The sequence below is a fragment of the Aquarana catesbeiana genome, linkage group LG01 (genome assembly GCF_042186555.1).
Source record: "Aquarana catesbeiana isolate 2022-GZ linkage group LG01, ASM4218655v1, whole genome shotgun sequence".
Lineage (NCBI taxonomy): Eukaryota > Metazoa > Chordata > Amphibia > Anura > Ranidae > Aquarana > Aquarana catesbeiana.
In genome coordinates this window covers 479,877,527-479,891,981 of record NC_133324.1, presented here as the reverse complement: position 1 = coordinate 479,891,981, position 14,455 = coordinate 479,877,527, and the positions used below count along the sequence as shown (strand labels likewise).

Here is a 14,455-nt window from a genome sequence, read left to right as displayed (position 1 = left end):
GATATAAAAAAAAGCATAAAAAACGGTATAAAAACAGCGCAGTGGGTAGTGGTGGGGTGTAGTCATAGAGACCCGACGCATTTCGCCTCCAAAGGCTTCTGCTGGGGTATGAATAAGCCCCCCACACAACTGCGCTTTATATGCGCTGTGGGGGGCTTATTCATACCCCAGCAGAAGCCTTGGAGATAGGAGAGACACTATGGTATACTGTGGGGAAAGCCCCATTAGTCAATCTAGGGATTTGATCAAAGTGTGTTTCTTGTAAAAAAGCAACTTTGGTCTAACCCTTCCACAGTCCAGCTAGAAGTTGGGAGCTTTTTTTCTAGAGTATTAAGGCCACGCACATTGAGGGAGGTGACCTTGAGGAGATCCATGGTTCCACCTGGCCAGAATTTGGGCACAACAGTGTGCGTAGAGCCACCCTGGCCGGGGCGCCTCCCCTAGGCAAGAGGCAGAGAGTAGAACTAGAAGAAAGAGTAAAGGGGAATGGAGAGAGTAGGGGATAAGAAAGGAGAGAGATGATCTGTCTATAGTATGTAAGAACTAGAGACCCCACTCAGCACAAAGTGCCCAAGAGGGAGTCTGCCCTAATTTAGGGTGGTAAGGGCGATGGAAGATGCCCAGTGAGGGCAGCTATAGTTTGGTAAAAGGGAAACAACACAATTGGAGATGCACAGGATAAGGACATTGAGAAACATAGTGTACTTAAACAAATGAGCGAGGCAAGAAAATGAGAACATAAAGCAATAATAATAATAATAAAGGGCTAAAGACTGAGACCATGTTGTGGTGGCGCTCTGGAGGGGTTCAACCAGAGTAGCACCAGAGTTAGGCACGCAGCTTGTACTAAGGGTAGACGTGCACAACCTCCTCACCTAACTCCGGGACACCAACTCAGAGGGCCCAAACATGGGCACAGAAACCATATCATAGCAGGCCAAGTGACCAGCCAGATTACCATCTGCATACTAAAAATACGTCTACATGACACTGGACAGGCCCCGCTCCCCTTCCAGACAAAATAGAGACATAAAACTGGGGAGGCTCAGTGGGGGGAGGGGACTAGGAGGTTAATGAGTAGACAGGATGCGTGCCACCACTAGGCATTGCCACGTGGGGCTAATAGCCGAGATTGGCTTCTGTGAAGTAAGATGCTGGGTTACGGGGCCCGTCCATAATCCCCCGTCGCCTGTATGCTAGTCTCCCTGCCTGCCACCCCTAGAGGGTGGCGGACAAGGGAGAGCGAACAGACTCCAGCAGGAAGACAAAACATATGAAATTGGGTGTGGAGAGCCCAGTGGCCTGACTCAACTGAAACAGGGTATCCAAGCATCAATCCCAGTGACCCATGCTTGAAGCTGTAAGTTTAAATAACCTAGGCACAGTATAGGTAGGTAAACTAACAAAATAATAAAACCATGGAACCCGAGAACATAAGGTACATAGAGGCACCATAGACCCAGTCCCCAAGGTCACATCAAGCTGCCAGATATCTCCGGGATGGAGCATAAAGTCACAGGCTGCACAGTCTTACCAACCCAATTTCGTGGGGGAGAGATCAGGCCTCAGATGAAGTCGGGTGGTACCATGGAGCCTCATGACTAGAGGCACGAGACCATGGTCTTGGCAAAGGTGGGCTGAAAGCCTCTTGGGTAAGCAGAAAGTCAAACCAATTGGAACACTGATGACAGGTTTATCAATGAAGCTGAACAAGTCAGGTAGCTAATCCGGGGAATGGAGGAAGAAATCAGATCCCTGCTTCCACACTATTAGATGGAAAGGATGACCCCAGCGGTAAGTGGCCTCCACTTCACGAATCGCATCCAGCAGGGGTCGCATAAGGCCTCGTAGGGGGCCCGTGTTTGCCTGGAGACATCAGGGAAGATCCGAATCATGGCTCCGTCAAAGTCAATGGTGCCCTTGGACCACGCCAAATGTAGGATCTCCTCTTTAATGGTGAAAAAGTGGACCCTGCAGAGGACGTCCCGCGGTAGGTCCGGGGGGAGCACGGCCCTGAGAGGAGGGAAGGGGCCCCCTGGGGCCAGGCACTCAGTGGACCCTGTCCAGCTCTAACTCTGAAGTAGGGGATTTGCCCAAGACTTGATTCAAAATACCTACCACTGTGGTGCGTAAGTCTGGTCCCATGGTTGCCTCTGGAATGCCGTGAAGTCGCAGGTTATTGCGCCTGCTGCGATTTTTCTCCATCATCTAGCCGCAGTTAAACCTCAACAAGATGGTGGTGGAAGGCTTGCTGCTCTATCTCCAGGGTGGTTATGCGGGCATCCGTAGCATTTGAGGATGATTCCAAGTCAGTCACCTGCTCCTCCAGTGTCCACCTGCTGGCGGAGATCATGAAGCTCCCGCGTGAGAGCATTTACAATTGATGTGGCCATGGCCTGTAGATCCTGTTTGGTGGGCAGGCCTGCGACAATGTCCCGGAGGGCCCCCACAGGGTGGCCGCCTGTCCCCACCATGCTTTCTGAGGTAGGCTGGGAGTCTATGCGAGGCAGGTCTGGAGATAGGATAGGGGAGAGATCCGCCGATCCGCGGGTTGGTGAGCGTCCCCAGCTGCTGCAGCCCCCACCTGTGTACCTTTCTTGGTGCCCTTGTGAGCGGCGGGTATCGCCGCCGGAGTGACTTGCGGCGGTACCATCTTGGATTGAGCCGCGGGAGAGAATATGGCGCGCTGCCACAAAAAGTAGTGTGTGATCTCGGATCCCCATGGTTCCCCAATGCTCAGCGGGTGTTTACGGTCCCCCGGCATGAAGGAGAGGCTCGCCTTATCGCGTCTGCGGCAGTTTCTCATCCTCAGCCCGTGCAGAGCTCTGAGTAGCAAGTCCTCACACTGCCATTGTCAACCCATGCCCCCTCAACATGCTTTCTTTTGTATACATTGTCCCAATGCTTTTTGGGCAGGCGCTGAAGCAGTGCAAAGCTTCATTAATACCTGGAGTTTAGCCGTACCTTCACAGCATATTATGATTAATATTGACTATTGAATCAATAGTGATCCATTGACTATTGAATCAATAGTGAATCAATAGTGGTGGCAGTTGCTTTGATGCTTCTTACAAAAAACTTTTTGTTCTATCCGGCACCAAATGCAACTAGAGTGAAAATGCATTTACAAAATGAATAGTACTAATCTAAATATGGCCTCGCTACTGGTTATGAAATCTCTAGAAAGTATTAATTTACCAAAATACTAGTGGAAGCCCGGAACAGACCTCCCACAGAGGAAGTGAGTAAATTTACTGTAAAGGAATGTATACATGCTTGGGATAAACATAGTCTGATCAAAAGATTAAAATCATTTTATTTATTGCTGACCATAAATCATTGTTTTAGGTTTGGAACATTTCCCTTTTGTGGTGTGAAGGCGAATGTGGAGTGACTAACTCACCTCCTAAACATCCAGAATGTAAAGCAGTACGGCTTGTTAACAGCATAACCTAGCAGTCTGTTACAGAACAAACCTAGTTTATAAGCATAAGAAATGTAGAAAATGTAAGTCGCTACATAAGGGCTCCCTAAAAATCACTACTAGGTATCGAAAATGCTAGAGGGAGGGGGGGACCATGCTTCCTATTTGATGGCATTACCACGTAATACAGCCCTACTGGACGAACATCCACTGTATAATTGTGAATGTTTCTAGCTATACACTAGACCAGTGGTCTCCATACTTTATTTTATTTATTTTTACAATTTTTATATATAATAATAATATTATTATTATTATTATTATTCATTTTTATTTTTTTTTTATTTTTTTTTTTTTTAGCCCTGTTGGGCGACTTTGAGATCTTATCAGACCCATGCCATCTCCCTTTTGAGATGGAAAGGGATTAAGGACACAGATTCCACAGTCCCTTTCTCTGTAGCCTCAGCTGCACTGAAGTAAACAGTTTACGATGCTCAGTGACAGTTATGAATGAACAGTCAGTGTGCATTCGGAAAAGGAAGGAGCCCGTAAATTACATATTTACCGGCTCCTTCCTCTGCTCTCCATCCTGACAGATCAAGCACGGAGGGGGACCAAGGAGCATGGAGGGGGACTGGAAGAGGATACGGGGGACAGTCATGGGCGATCGGTGTGGCGGTGGGGGGAGTTGCAATCACAGATCTCCCTGTATAGCTTTCAATAAAGCAGCTGAAAGCCACGGGGGGGGGGGGGGGGAGGAGGAGAAGCGGCTGTCAGTTGCTTTATTTAAATCTATACAGGGAGATCAGTGATTGTAAACCCCCCCACCCCCCCCGCGCCGCACCGATAGTCCCTGACTGCTCAGGTATCGGATAATGCATCGGAGCATTTGCCCGAGTACAAGTACTTGGGCAAATACTCAGTGTCAGCGCCGATACCAGTACTAGTATCGGTGCAACCCTACCAACGATGAGGCACAATTCCTCCCAATGACACCAACGATGGGGGGCAATTTCTCTCCAGGACACCAATGATAGGGCACAATTACTCCCACTGAAACAAACAATAGGGCGTTATTTCTTCCCACTGGTGTCGGGACCTTTTCGATTCCCACTGTCCGGCCCTCGTAAAGTCTGAAGGACCATAAACTGACCCTTTGTTAAGAAGTTTGGAGATCCCTGACCTAGACTACACACCTACTGAATATCACTTACATCATACTTCTCTGCCCCAGAATCACTACCTGAAATCTTTGGTCATGTATATAGTCGGAATGTGTATGATGTTTCGTTGGGACACAGCGTGAGACGATAAGCAGTGGACCCAATGTCCACCAGGAACAGGCAATCCTTCGGGAGACGGGCAGAACAATGATCTGCCTATGTAAACAAGTCAGATCGCCGTTCTGAGAGAGGGGAATGTACTGTTCCTGTGTTTCTGCTAAGCAGGAACATGGATCTTTACCTTCCCCCTGTCAAAGCACCTCCCCCACAGTTAGCAAGCACTCCCTAGGAACACATTTAACCCTTTCATCCCCCTTGATGTTAACCCCTTCCCAGCCCATGTCATTAATACAGTGACTGTGCATATTTTTTAGCACTGATCACTGTATTTGTGTCACTGGACCCCAAAAAGTGTCAAAAGTGTGCATTAGGTGTCTGTTTTGTCCGCCGCAATATCGCAGTCCCACTATAAGTCGCTGATCACTGCCATTACTAGTAAAAAAATAAATATCCTATAGTTTGTAGACACTATAACTTTTGCGCAAACCAAGCAATATACACTTATTGGGTTGTGTGTGTGTGTGTGTGGTTTTTTTTTTTTTTTTTTTTTTTTACTTTTAAAAAAAAAAAATGTATTGGGTATGTTTACAGATTTATTTAACGCAGTGTCATATCACAAAAAAATTGCCTGGTCATGAAGGGGGGTAAACCTTGGTGGTTTAGCAAACCTGCCCCAGCCTGTGACTATACACTGAAGGAGCTGCAGCTCTCTGATGAGGTCATCGCTTTGCCCTTTCTTGTAAGACAGTTCAAACAATTGGTTGACAGCACTTTTAAAAGAAATAGAACTCAGATTGGCTTTTTTGTGTGGACATGCCATCTCCCAGTGCAAGTGTTGCTATGCAGTAGACTACAGAAAGCTAATATCCACAGAGATTCAGATACTTATAGGTTGAATATATGTAGAATACAATTATTTTTTAATGGATATATAACTGGATTAAATGGCATTTATTATCTGCCTGGAGTTCAGCTTTAATTAAAACTGACTGCTGTTCACAGGATTCCTGCCAAAAAAAAATCAGTCATTGATTTGCCATCCCCTTACCATGACTTAGTAAAGCATTAACCCCTCGTTATCTTTACCCTGATACAATTGACCAGTTTTAGGCTGCCCAGTTTGTGCAGTTGTTTACCATGGATGCAGGGGCTTAGTAATCGCTAAGTTCCTGGTGAAATATGGGCTTATTGACTGAGCTATGAACTTGACTTTTTTTTTCTTCTTCTTTCCAGCTACACTGTCCAACAGTGGGATTCAGAAGATCCTGTGCCAAGGGCTGAGTTGCTGAGAGGGGTAGCTGGAGCTCATGGTCTGCTCTGCCTCTTGTCAGAGAAGATAGATCAGGAGGTTCTGGACACAGCTGGTAAGCAATGTCTGTTTCTTGTAGCAGAATAATATGCTTGGAATATTTGGACAAAGTTATTAATCTGATTTTAATCTATTTAGTGTGTTCATCGGAATGTATCAGACTTCTAGTTCTATGTAATTTATAGACCTGGATAAAATAAGGATGAAGTTAAAGGTACAGTATTGTATCAGTAAAATATTTAAACCACTCAAAGGATGTCAGGTGGCAGGGGGCTGATGGGAACCGCCTACAAAACAAATTTTGACTGGTAATCCTGAATTCACACAGTATATGCCTAGCCTAATGCTTTATATAGCTGGAAGTAAAAAATGTTTTTTGTTTTTTTTTTGTTACCTGTTTACAGCTCTTTGTTCGTGAAAAAAAATGCATGCGACAAAGTTCTGCATCCTTTTTGATGTAATTGTGGAGAAAACACTAACAAAATTATACTTTAACATATGAACATTCTAATTTTGTTATATTGTCATTACCATTTACAGGGCCAAATCTCAAGGTTATCAGTACATTATCTGTGGGCTTTGACCACCTAACAATCAATGAGATAAAAAAGCGGTATTTATTTTGTTCCATAAAGATTTATGAGTTACATTTTATATGTTAATGAGATAACAACAATTATATTCACTTTTGACTGTGTTTTGTACAGTGGAATCAGAGTGGGCTACACACCAGATGTGTTGACTGAGGCCACAGCAGAGCTAAGCGTAGCCTTACTGCTAGCCACGTGTCGACGCCTGCCAGAAGCTATACAAGAGGTAAAAAGGTAAGCAGTTGTTAAAAAAGAATGCAGCATAATGTAATTTGACAACTATTTAGTTTACAGTGTAATCATGGTCTGAGATATGACTAGGTTACTAGAAGTATGTCTAGAAAAAAAAAAAATCCCCAGTTCTCATCTGTAAACTACTGAATATCTCCCCTAATGTTATACAGATGAGGAGAGGGGGAAATATTTGTAGTCCAAATTCAGGAGAGCAGCCTAGGATGACAACACTCCTCCTCCGAAGTACAGTGAGTGAGCTTTGTCACCTCAGGACAGTAAGTGTGTTACTGGCAGGATCACTAGACGAAACTAAAAGAAAACAGGCTGAAAAAAGAAAAGGAATGCACCCACCACATCTAAGGACTGGTAAACTTCAATATATTACATTCTTGTTCTTGGGTTAAGATGTGCCTGCCTGTTCAACAATATTGCACAGAGCACTCCCTTACCCCTCAGATCCCTCCTCTGGAAGCCTCCTGCCGGCACTTTCAGCTGCTTTCTGCTCTGGGTGCCTCCTTAGCAAGCCGAATGCTATGGGGGCATCCATGCGCACACACTCCCGAGCAGGGCTGTGTGCATCCCTTGATGCACACATTGCTGGTAAGCCATGCCCCCGCTCCTTCCCCACAGGAGTTTGACTGACAGCAGCAGTAACCTAGGGCTCCCACTGTTCTCAGTATCTCCTCTGAGTCCAGGAAGAGAGGAGAGCGGTGCTGCAGCAAGGACAGCTCTCGATCAGTGAGAGGAGATAGGTAAGTGTTTGGGATTGGAGGACACAGTTAGTGGGGAGTTTTGAACCTAACGTAGAGACTTCATATTGGTAAAAGAAAACATTTTGACTTTAGAACCACTTTAGGCTTTTGCTTCAAACTGGTCACCAAAGCCAAAAGTAGTAAAAGCAGACATTTTCTTTTCACTGTGTGCTTAAAGAGGAGCTCCAGTCTGGGAAAAAAAAAATTTAAGTCAGCAGCTACAAATACTGTAATATAAGGACACCTACCTGTCCAGGGATCCCACAATGTCGGCACCCCAAGCCGATTCGTCAGTCGGGTTTGGGTGCAGGTTCCAGCATTGTAAGTAAGGAAACTGGCAGTGAAGCCCTCAGGCTTCACAGCCGGTTTCCATCTGCGCATGCTGAAGTCACGCTGTGCTTTCTGAATGGTCCTGCCGCCTTCTGGGACCTTTGTGTGTCCGAGAAGGCAACGGGGGAAGGAGGAGGGACCAAATCGGCGATCTTACCCGGAAGCTGGAGTTCCGCTTTAATGTCTGGTTTTAGCCTGTTGCTATTATGGTAAATATAAAAAAGCAGCCATGTATAAATTAGAAATATTTGATATGTATACTATAAATGTAAATTTACTGCAATGCAATTGAATATGTGCTATGCCATTATTACACTATAAATGCAGAATAGGTCACCAAATCCAATATAAAAAGGGGAGGCACTGTACACCTTAAATCCTAATTAGAGGTACTGCATTCTAAACAATGAAAATATATATAATTATATACAGTTGTGCTCATAAGTTTACATACCCTGGCAGAATTTATGATTTCTTGGCCATTTTTCAGAGAATATAAATAACAGAAAAACTTTTTTTTTCACTCATGATTAGTGTTTGGCTGAAGCCATTTATTATCAATCAACTGTGTTTACTCTTTTTTTAAATCATAATAACAGAAACTACCCAAATGACCCAGATCAAAAGTTTACATACCCTGGAATGTTTGGCCTTGGTACAGACGCAGAAGGTGGCACACACAGGTTAAAATGGCAATTAAAGGTTAATTTCCCACATTTGTGGCTTTTTAAATCACAATTAGTGTCTGTGTATAAATAGTCAATGAGTTTGTTAGCTCACATGGATGCACTAAGCAGGCTAGACACTGAGCCATGAGGAGGCAGAAAAGAACCATAAAAGACCTGCGTAACAAGGTAATGAAACTTTTTACAAAGATGGAAAAGGGTATAAAAAGATATCCAAAGCCTTGAATATGCCAGTCAGTACTGTTTAATCACTTATTAAGAAGTTGAAAATTAGGGGCTCTACCAAGCCTCGGTCAGGTAGATCAAGAAAGCTTGCAGCCACAAATGGCGGAAGAAGTCACTTCTCAAGAAAGGCCACATGCAGTCATGACTGAGCCAAAATTCACCTTGAAGATTCTGAGTGCACATGGAAAAAGGTGTTATGTCAGATGAGACTAAAATTTTATGATTTGGCCTCAACACCAAACAATAAATCTGGTGAAAATCTAATACAGCTCACCATCCAAATAACCTCATTCTTACACTAAAGTATGGAGGTGGTAATGTCCTGTTATGAGGCTGTTTCTCTGCAGTAGGGACTTGAGCACTTGTCAGGATAGAAGGAAAAATGGATGGGGCAAAATACCATCAAATTTTTGCGCAAATTTCAGCTGCCTTCTGACAGAAAGTTGTCAATGGGAAGAAGGTTTACCTTCTAACATGACAATGACTCAAAGCACACAGCAAAAATGACCACACCGTAGTTGAAGGAGAAAAAGGTGAATGTCCTTGCATGGCCTAGTCAGAGCTCAGACTCAAACCCCGTTGAAAATCTGTGGAATGACTTAAAGACTGCAGTCCACAAACGGTCGACATCCAATTTTAACTGAACTTAAGCAGTTCTGCAAAAAAGAGTGGGCAAATATTGCAAAGAGTAGATGTGCTAAGTTAGTATAGATATATCCCAACAGACTAAAGACTGTAATTAAAGCAAAATGTGGTTCAACAAAATACTGACACAAGGGGGGTGATCCTTTTTTTTTTTTTTTTTTTTCTACTCAGTGATTCTGTTTTTGACTTTTTTCTGACATTTTGGTGTTATATCTTTTGCTTGGATGTTATAAGTTACAGAAGAGTAAATACAGCTGGCTATAACAAAAATTGTCTTCATTTCAGGCTGTAAACCAAATGTGATTATTTTAAAGAGGGGTGATTCTTTTCTATACCCACTGTAGTTGATTTTTTACTTGGTACTATTAAAGCCCTTTATTTTTTTTTATTTTTATTTAGGAAGTCTTATATTCATATTGTAAATATTTCATTTATGTAAATGCATGCATATTATTGTCCAAAAGAGCAGCCATGTTCCTCTGAGACTGGTCAAATCCTGGAGGAAACCATAGCCATGTCGGGTGGGGGTAGTCAAGAACAACCTATAGTTGCCCTGAGAGCAATGGCATATAGTACAATGGAGTCATATTCCTGATTGAAAGACCTTACCAAGGTTAAACTTAATCCATGACCTACATCGGTACTGTTTGCCAAATATAATCAAGTACCGTATATGTTCAGCTTATTAAAAGCTCAATGCACAGGTTATATGTACCCCTTTATATCATTATATTCTGTGATTCAGTATTATGCCCTTCATTATAATGTAATTCTGTCCTATTATAACCAAGTTACACAATAAAAATACATTTTAAAAACATATGCTAACATATTTTTTTTTTTTTTTTGGCTTAAAGTGGAGGATGGAAATCATGGACTCCTACGTGGATGTGTGGGTATGGATTGTCTAACAGCACTGTTGGAATCATTGGCTTGGGAAGAATAGGTAATGCCTCTAAAATTATGTTGCTCTAAGTGCAGTTGATCAGCTTTCTTTTCACGATTCTGCATTTATTGAAGTTTCTGAGAAAAAGTAGAATTAAAGTGACACTAAAGCTTCCATTTTTAGTCTAGTGCCGTGTACACACGACCGGACTTTCCGGCAGAAAAGGTCAGACGGAATCATTCCGTCGGACATTCCGATCGTGTGTAGGCTTCATCTGACTTTCTCTTTCTAAAATTCTGACGGACCTAGAAATAGAACATGTTTCAAATCTTTCCGACAGACTCAATCCCTGTCGGGAAAACCGTTTGTATGCTAGTCCCACGGACCAAAAACGACGCAAGGGCAGCTATTGGCTACTGGCTATTGAACTTCCTTTTTCTAGTCCCGTTGTACATCATCGTGTTCTAAACGAATTGACTTTGGTGTGATCGTGTGTAGGCAAGTCCGTTTCAGCGTAACTCTGTCGGAAAGACCGTCAGTCTACTACGCGGCATAATACTGGTGACAAAACATCCCTATGTGATACTTACTGGTGTGTACAACTTCTGCCTTTCATCTGATTCATGTCATCCTTTCAGTACTGGCACTGCTGTCCGCTGCTTCAGGGTCTCCTTCTACAGCACATGTGTCAAACACAAGGCCCACAAGGCCTTTTCATGTAGCCCTTGCACCTTTCCTGCAGCAGAAGCCAGGTGAAGAGATTTTATGGCAGAAGAGACATACAGAGTCTCTTCTACCATAAATACCTACCTGCTAGTGTATATTTTTGAATTTTTATTTTTGAATTTTTTTTTCATTAGAATTACAAGTTTTTAGTTCCACTTTAATGTGACATTATCATAAAAAAAAAACAAAAAAAAATGCTGTCTGTTTTAAAGTAAAACACCAATAGGTGTCTGCACATACCTGCCGCATCCTCCTAAGACCTGCCACTACATTGAAATATTGGGGAGATGGGATCTGCAAAGCATTGACACCTGCTGGTAGTGTCAAAGATCCCCCCCCCCCCCACCTTCCACTCATTTCTGTTGGACATTGAAGCTGCCCATCATAGTAATGAATCAATAGGAATGTGTGGAATGTGGTAGTAAGCAGGCAAGCTTTAACACTAGCAACAGAGATTCTCGCAGTCAACCCCTGTCTGGGCGGCCGTCCTATCGGAGAGGAGAGTGGCAATAGGACAATAGGACATGCATCACCATTCTAACATCCAAGGAGACTGTTACAGCAGATACATATAGTGCTGTGAGCTCCCTTCCTTGTCTTTAAACGCATGGACATGCAGGAGTTAGGTGGTGGAATATACCACGGTATCTACTGACTGTTCAGGAACAAGTTGCGGCCCTCCAGAGGGAAACATTCCTAAGCGCTTACAATCTCCTTTGTGAGATCTTGTGGTCTGGTAAGCAGCCTGTTTGCCCTAAGGAGCACAGTGGTGACACAGAAGGACTTTATTATATTAACTTCCAGCACAGCGAAATGTTCTTTGCATTTGGATGGACATTATTTAGACTTTTATTTTTTATGTATGAATGATTGGATTATTACATTTATTCATTTGTGGATTTTTTTGCATTTAGTTTATATGAAATATTTATTCTGTAATTTTTGCACATTGTTTGCACCATATAGTGTGTAAGTTCACATAGTAGTAGATATTCGATTCTGAAAGTAATTTATGGATAGGATGTGATTTTTACATTCGCAATGGTTTTTTGAGACCGCGTACTATTATTATTATTTTTATAGAATGAATAAAGCATTGCTTGACACTTTTACTCTTGAAGGTTTTGGATGCTTTACCACGGCCATATAATTCTATTTACTATTTCTTGATGTGTAACAGTGAACATCAAAGGCAGTGCTGCTGCAACATACATCTGGTATAGGTGTTTAACCTTCTGTTACTGACAGCAATTCACATATATGTACACCTTTCACCTTGTTTTTTTCTCCCTTTGCCTTTCAGGACAGCACCATGGAGAATGCGTAGCTTCACCTCTTCACAGGAAACACTGCCGTGACAACGCCTCTTTAAAAGCGGCCACTTCCACCATCCCGTCCGTCTTGGTGTTTCCTCCGCCATGGTGGAAGCGCTGCTGGGGAACTAATGAGGGGGGCTACATTCTCTCCATGGTTGAGAGGGTGGCAGTACCTGCTTGGCTTTTCCGGCACTGTGACCAGCCCAGCACCCCCCCAGCACGGGAGCGGAGTGTTCCAGTTTTATTCTTTCCCCTCCGGCTCATAGGAGTGATGGCCAGTCGGGAGATCCCGCTCCAAGTGCTCAGAGGCCACGGTTGTGCTGTGTGTGCATGCCGAGAGAAGCTGAAGCTCTCGGCATGTTCGTTCTGAGTCCCAGACGGCTGCTGACGTTGCTTTCAGGGGACAGGACGGCAAGTGGTTCCGGCCGCTGAAACGCAGGAGGAAGAGGCAGGTTGTCTGGTTGGGGGCTTCCTTCCGGCCCTTGAGCGCGGGGACGCCAGAAGAAGTTGAAGTTTTAAAAGGCTCAGAAGTAGTGGGGGAGTGTCCTGACTATGGAGGAGTGAAGATGTGTGTCTCCTCAGCTCCGTGACCGCCGCAACCTCAAACGGGGGAGATTGCACTCACAGGGGACCCTGAACATGTCCCAACACCGCCGGACCTTCTCCCAGCTACAGCGGACCGACCAATCCCGCCACGGACAGCTGGAATCCTTCTTCCCGGAGTCCGGCCGGCTGGAGACCAGGGCTTTCAAGATGGCGCTGGCTCAGGAGGCCTTACCACACCATGCGGCCGCGCTGTCTCCGGCTGAAGCGTCTCCCATCCCATCGCCAAGGGCGGTAAGCGACTCGGCCATTCCAGCTTCCCTGGGCTCCTCTCCCTCTCATGATGGAGAATCAGACATGGCAGAGCTTATGGGGGGGTGGAGACCTGAAGCACCATATCTGGTCTCTCTCCACGAGGGATGATCTAGAGTGCTTTGCTGACAGAGTGGTGTAAGCTCTTAAGCAGGGCATAGCACAGCTCCAATCTGATACCACACAGCTAGGGAACAGATTGGGGATATTGGAGCAGAGATTTGATGAAGCTCTTCCTACTATAGCTCTGCTAACTGATAGATGTGCTGCACAGGATCAGAAGATTGAGTCCCTTGTATGCCAGATTGACGATTTTGAAAACCGCAGCAGACAAGCGAATATACGTATCCGAGGCCTACCCGAAGCCACAGGCCCTAAAGATATTGTACCCACTCTGATTGGGGTGTTCAGGGAAATTCTGGAACTACCTAACACTGTCCCCATTGAGATCGACTGAGCCCATAGGGCACTCAGGCCCCCGTCTCTGGATGTCAACAACCCTCGGGACGTTATCTGCAAACTACACAAATATACCCTTAAAGACCGCATCCTGCAGAGAATGTGCAGGAAACTATATTTTGAATTTGGGGCCCATTTTTCTTTTACCAAGATCTCTCGAAGCGTACCCTCATGCAACGTAGAGCACTTAGCCCTCTGCTGGCTGCCATTCAGGAAGCAGACCTTACCTACCGCTGGGGATTTCCATTCAACCTGTAGGTCATCAAGGAGGGCCGCCAAACCAAGCTGCATACCAAGGAAGGCCTACCGCGCTTTCTGGCTGACCCAGAGCTAGACCCAGTCTTCTGGACTGGAGAAGGACAGTGGACTTCCCTGTCAATCAACACCCTCAACCCTGGATACCTACTAAAGGAAGAAGCCGCATACGAAACCATCAACATAATGCCCCATGTTCTTCTCCTGGTCCTTCTACTTCACAGGAGTGAAGACCTGACTATGCTCTGGCAGACTCGCCCTGTTGTATGCTATTTGCTGGCCACACTTGTACCCCCTTTTTTTATTTCTTTTTTCTGGCGGATAAGGCCAGCCTGATGGGTCCGGGTCCAAGGCTTGAACTTTTCCAGCAAAGCTGTGGTGTTTCCCCAGACTGTGTACACCCTGGACCTGGGGCCCATGTCTAGGTTTGGAACTCTTAGGCCCAATAAGTTTGCTCCCCTTACCTCCATAGCACCTAAT

The 14,455-nt window shown here is 44.6% G+C and overlaps 1 protein-coding gene across 1 annotated transcript in view; it reads left to right on the top strand.

Annotated features, from left to right (window-relative positions):
* GRHPR (glyoxylate and hydroxypyruvate reductase) overlaps positions 1 to 14,455 on the top strand; it is a 64,637-nt gene that overhangs the window by 27,801 nt on the left and 22,381 nt on the right. Inside the window, exons 2-5 of the mRNA XM_073591611.1 lie at positions 5,941 to 6,071; positions 6,557 to 6,629; positions 6,724 to 6,840; positions 10,336 to 10,424. Coding sequence (XP_073447712.1) covers positions 5,941 to 6,071; positions 6,557 to 6,629; positions 6,724 to 6,840; positions 10,336 to 10,424 — 410 coding nt within the window. The remainder of the gene's footprint in view (positions 1 to 5,940; positions 6,072 to 6,556; positions 6,630 to 6,723; positions 6,841 to 10,335; positions 10,425 to 14,455) is intronic.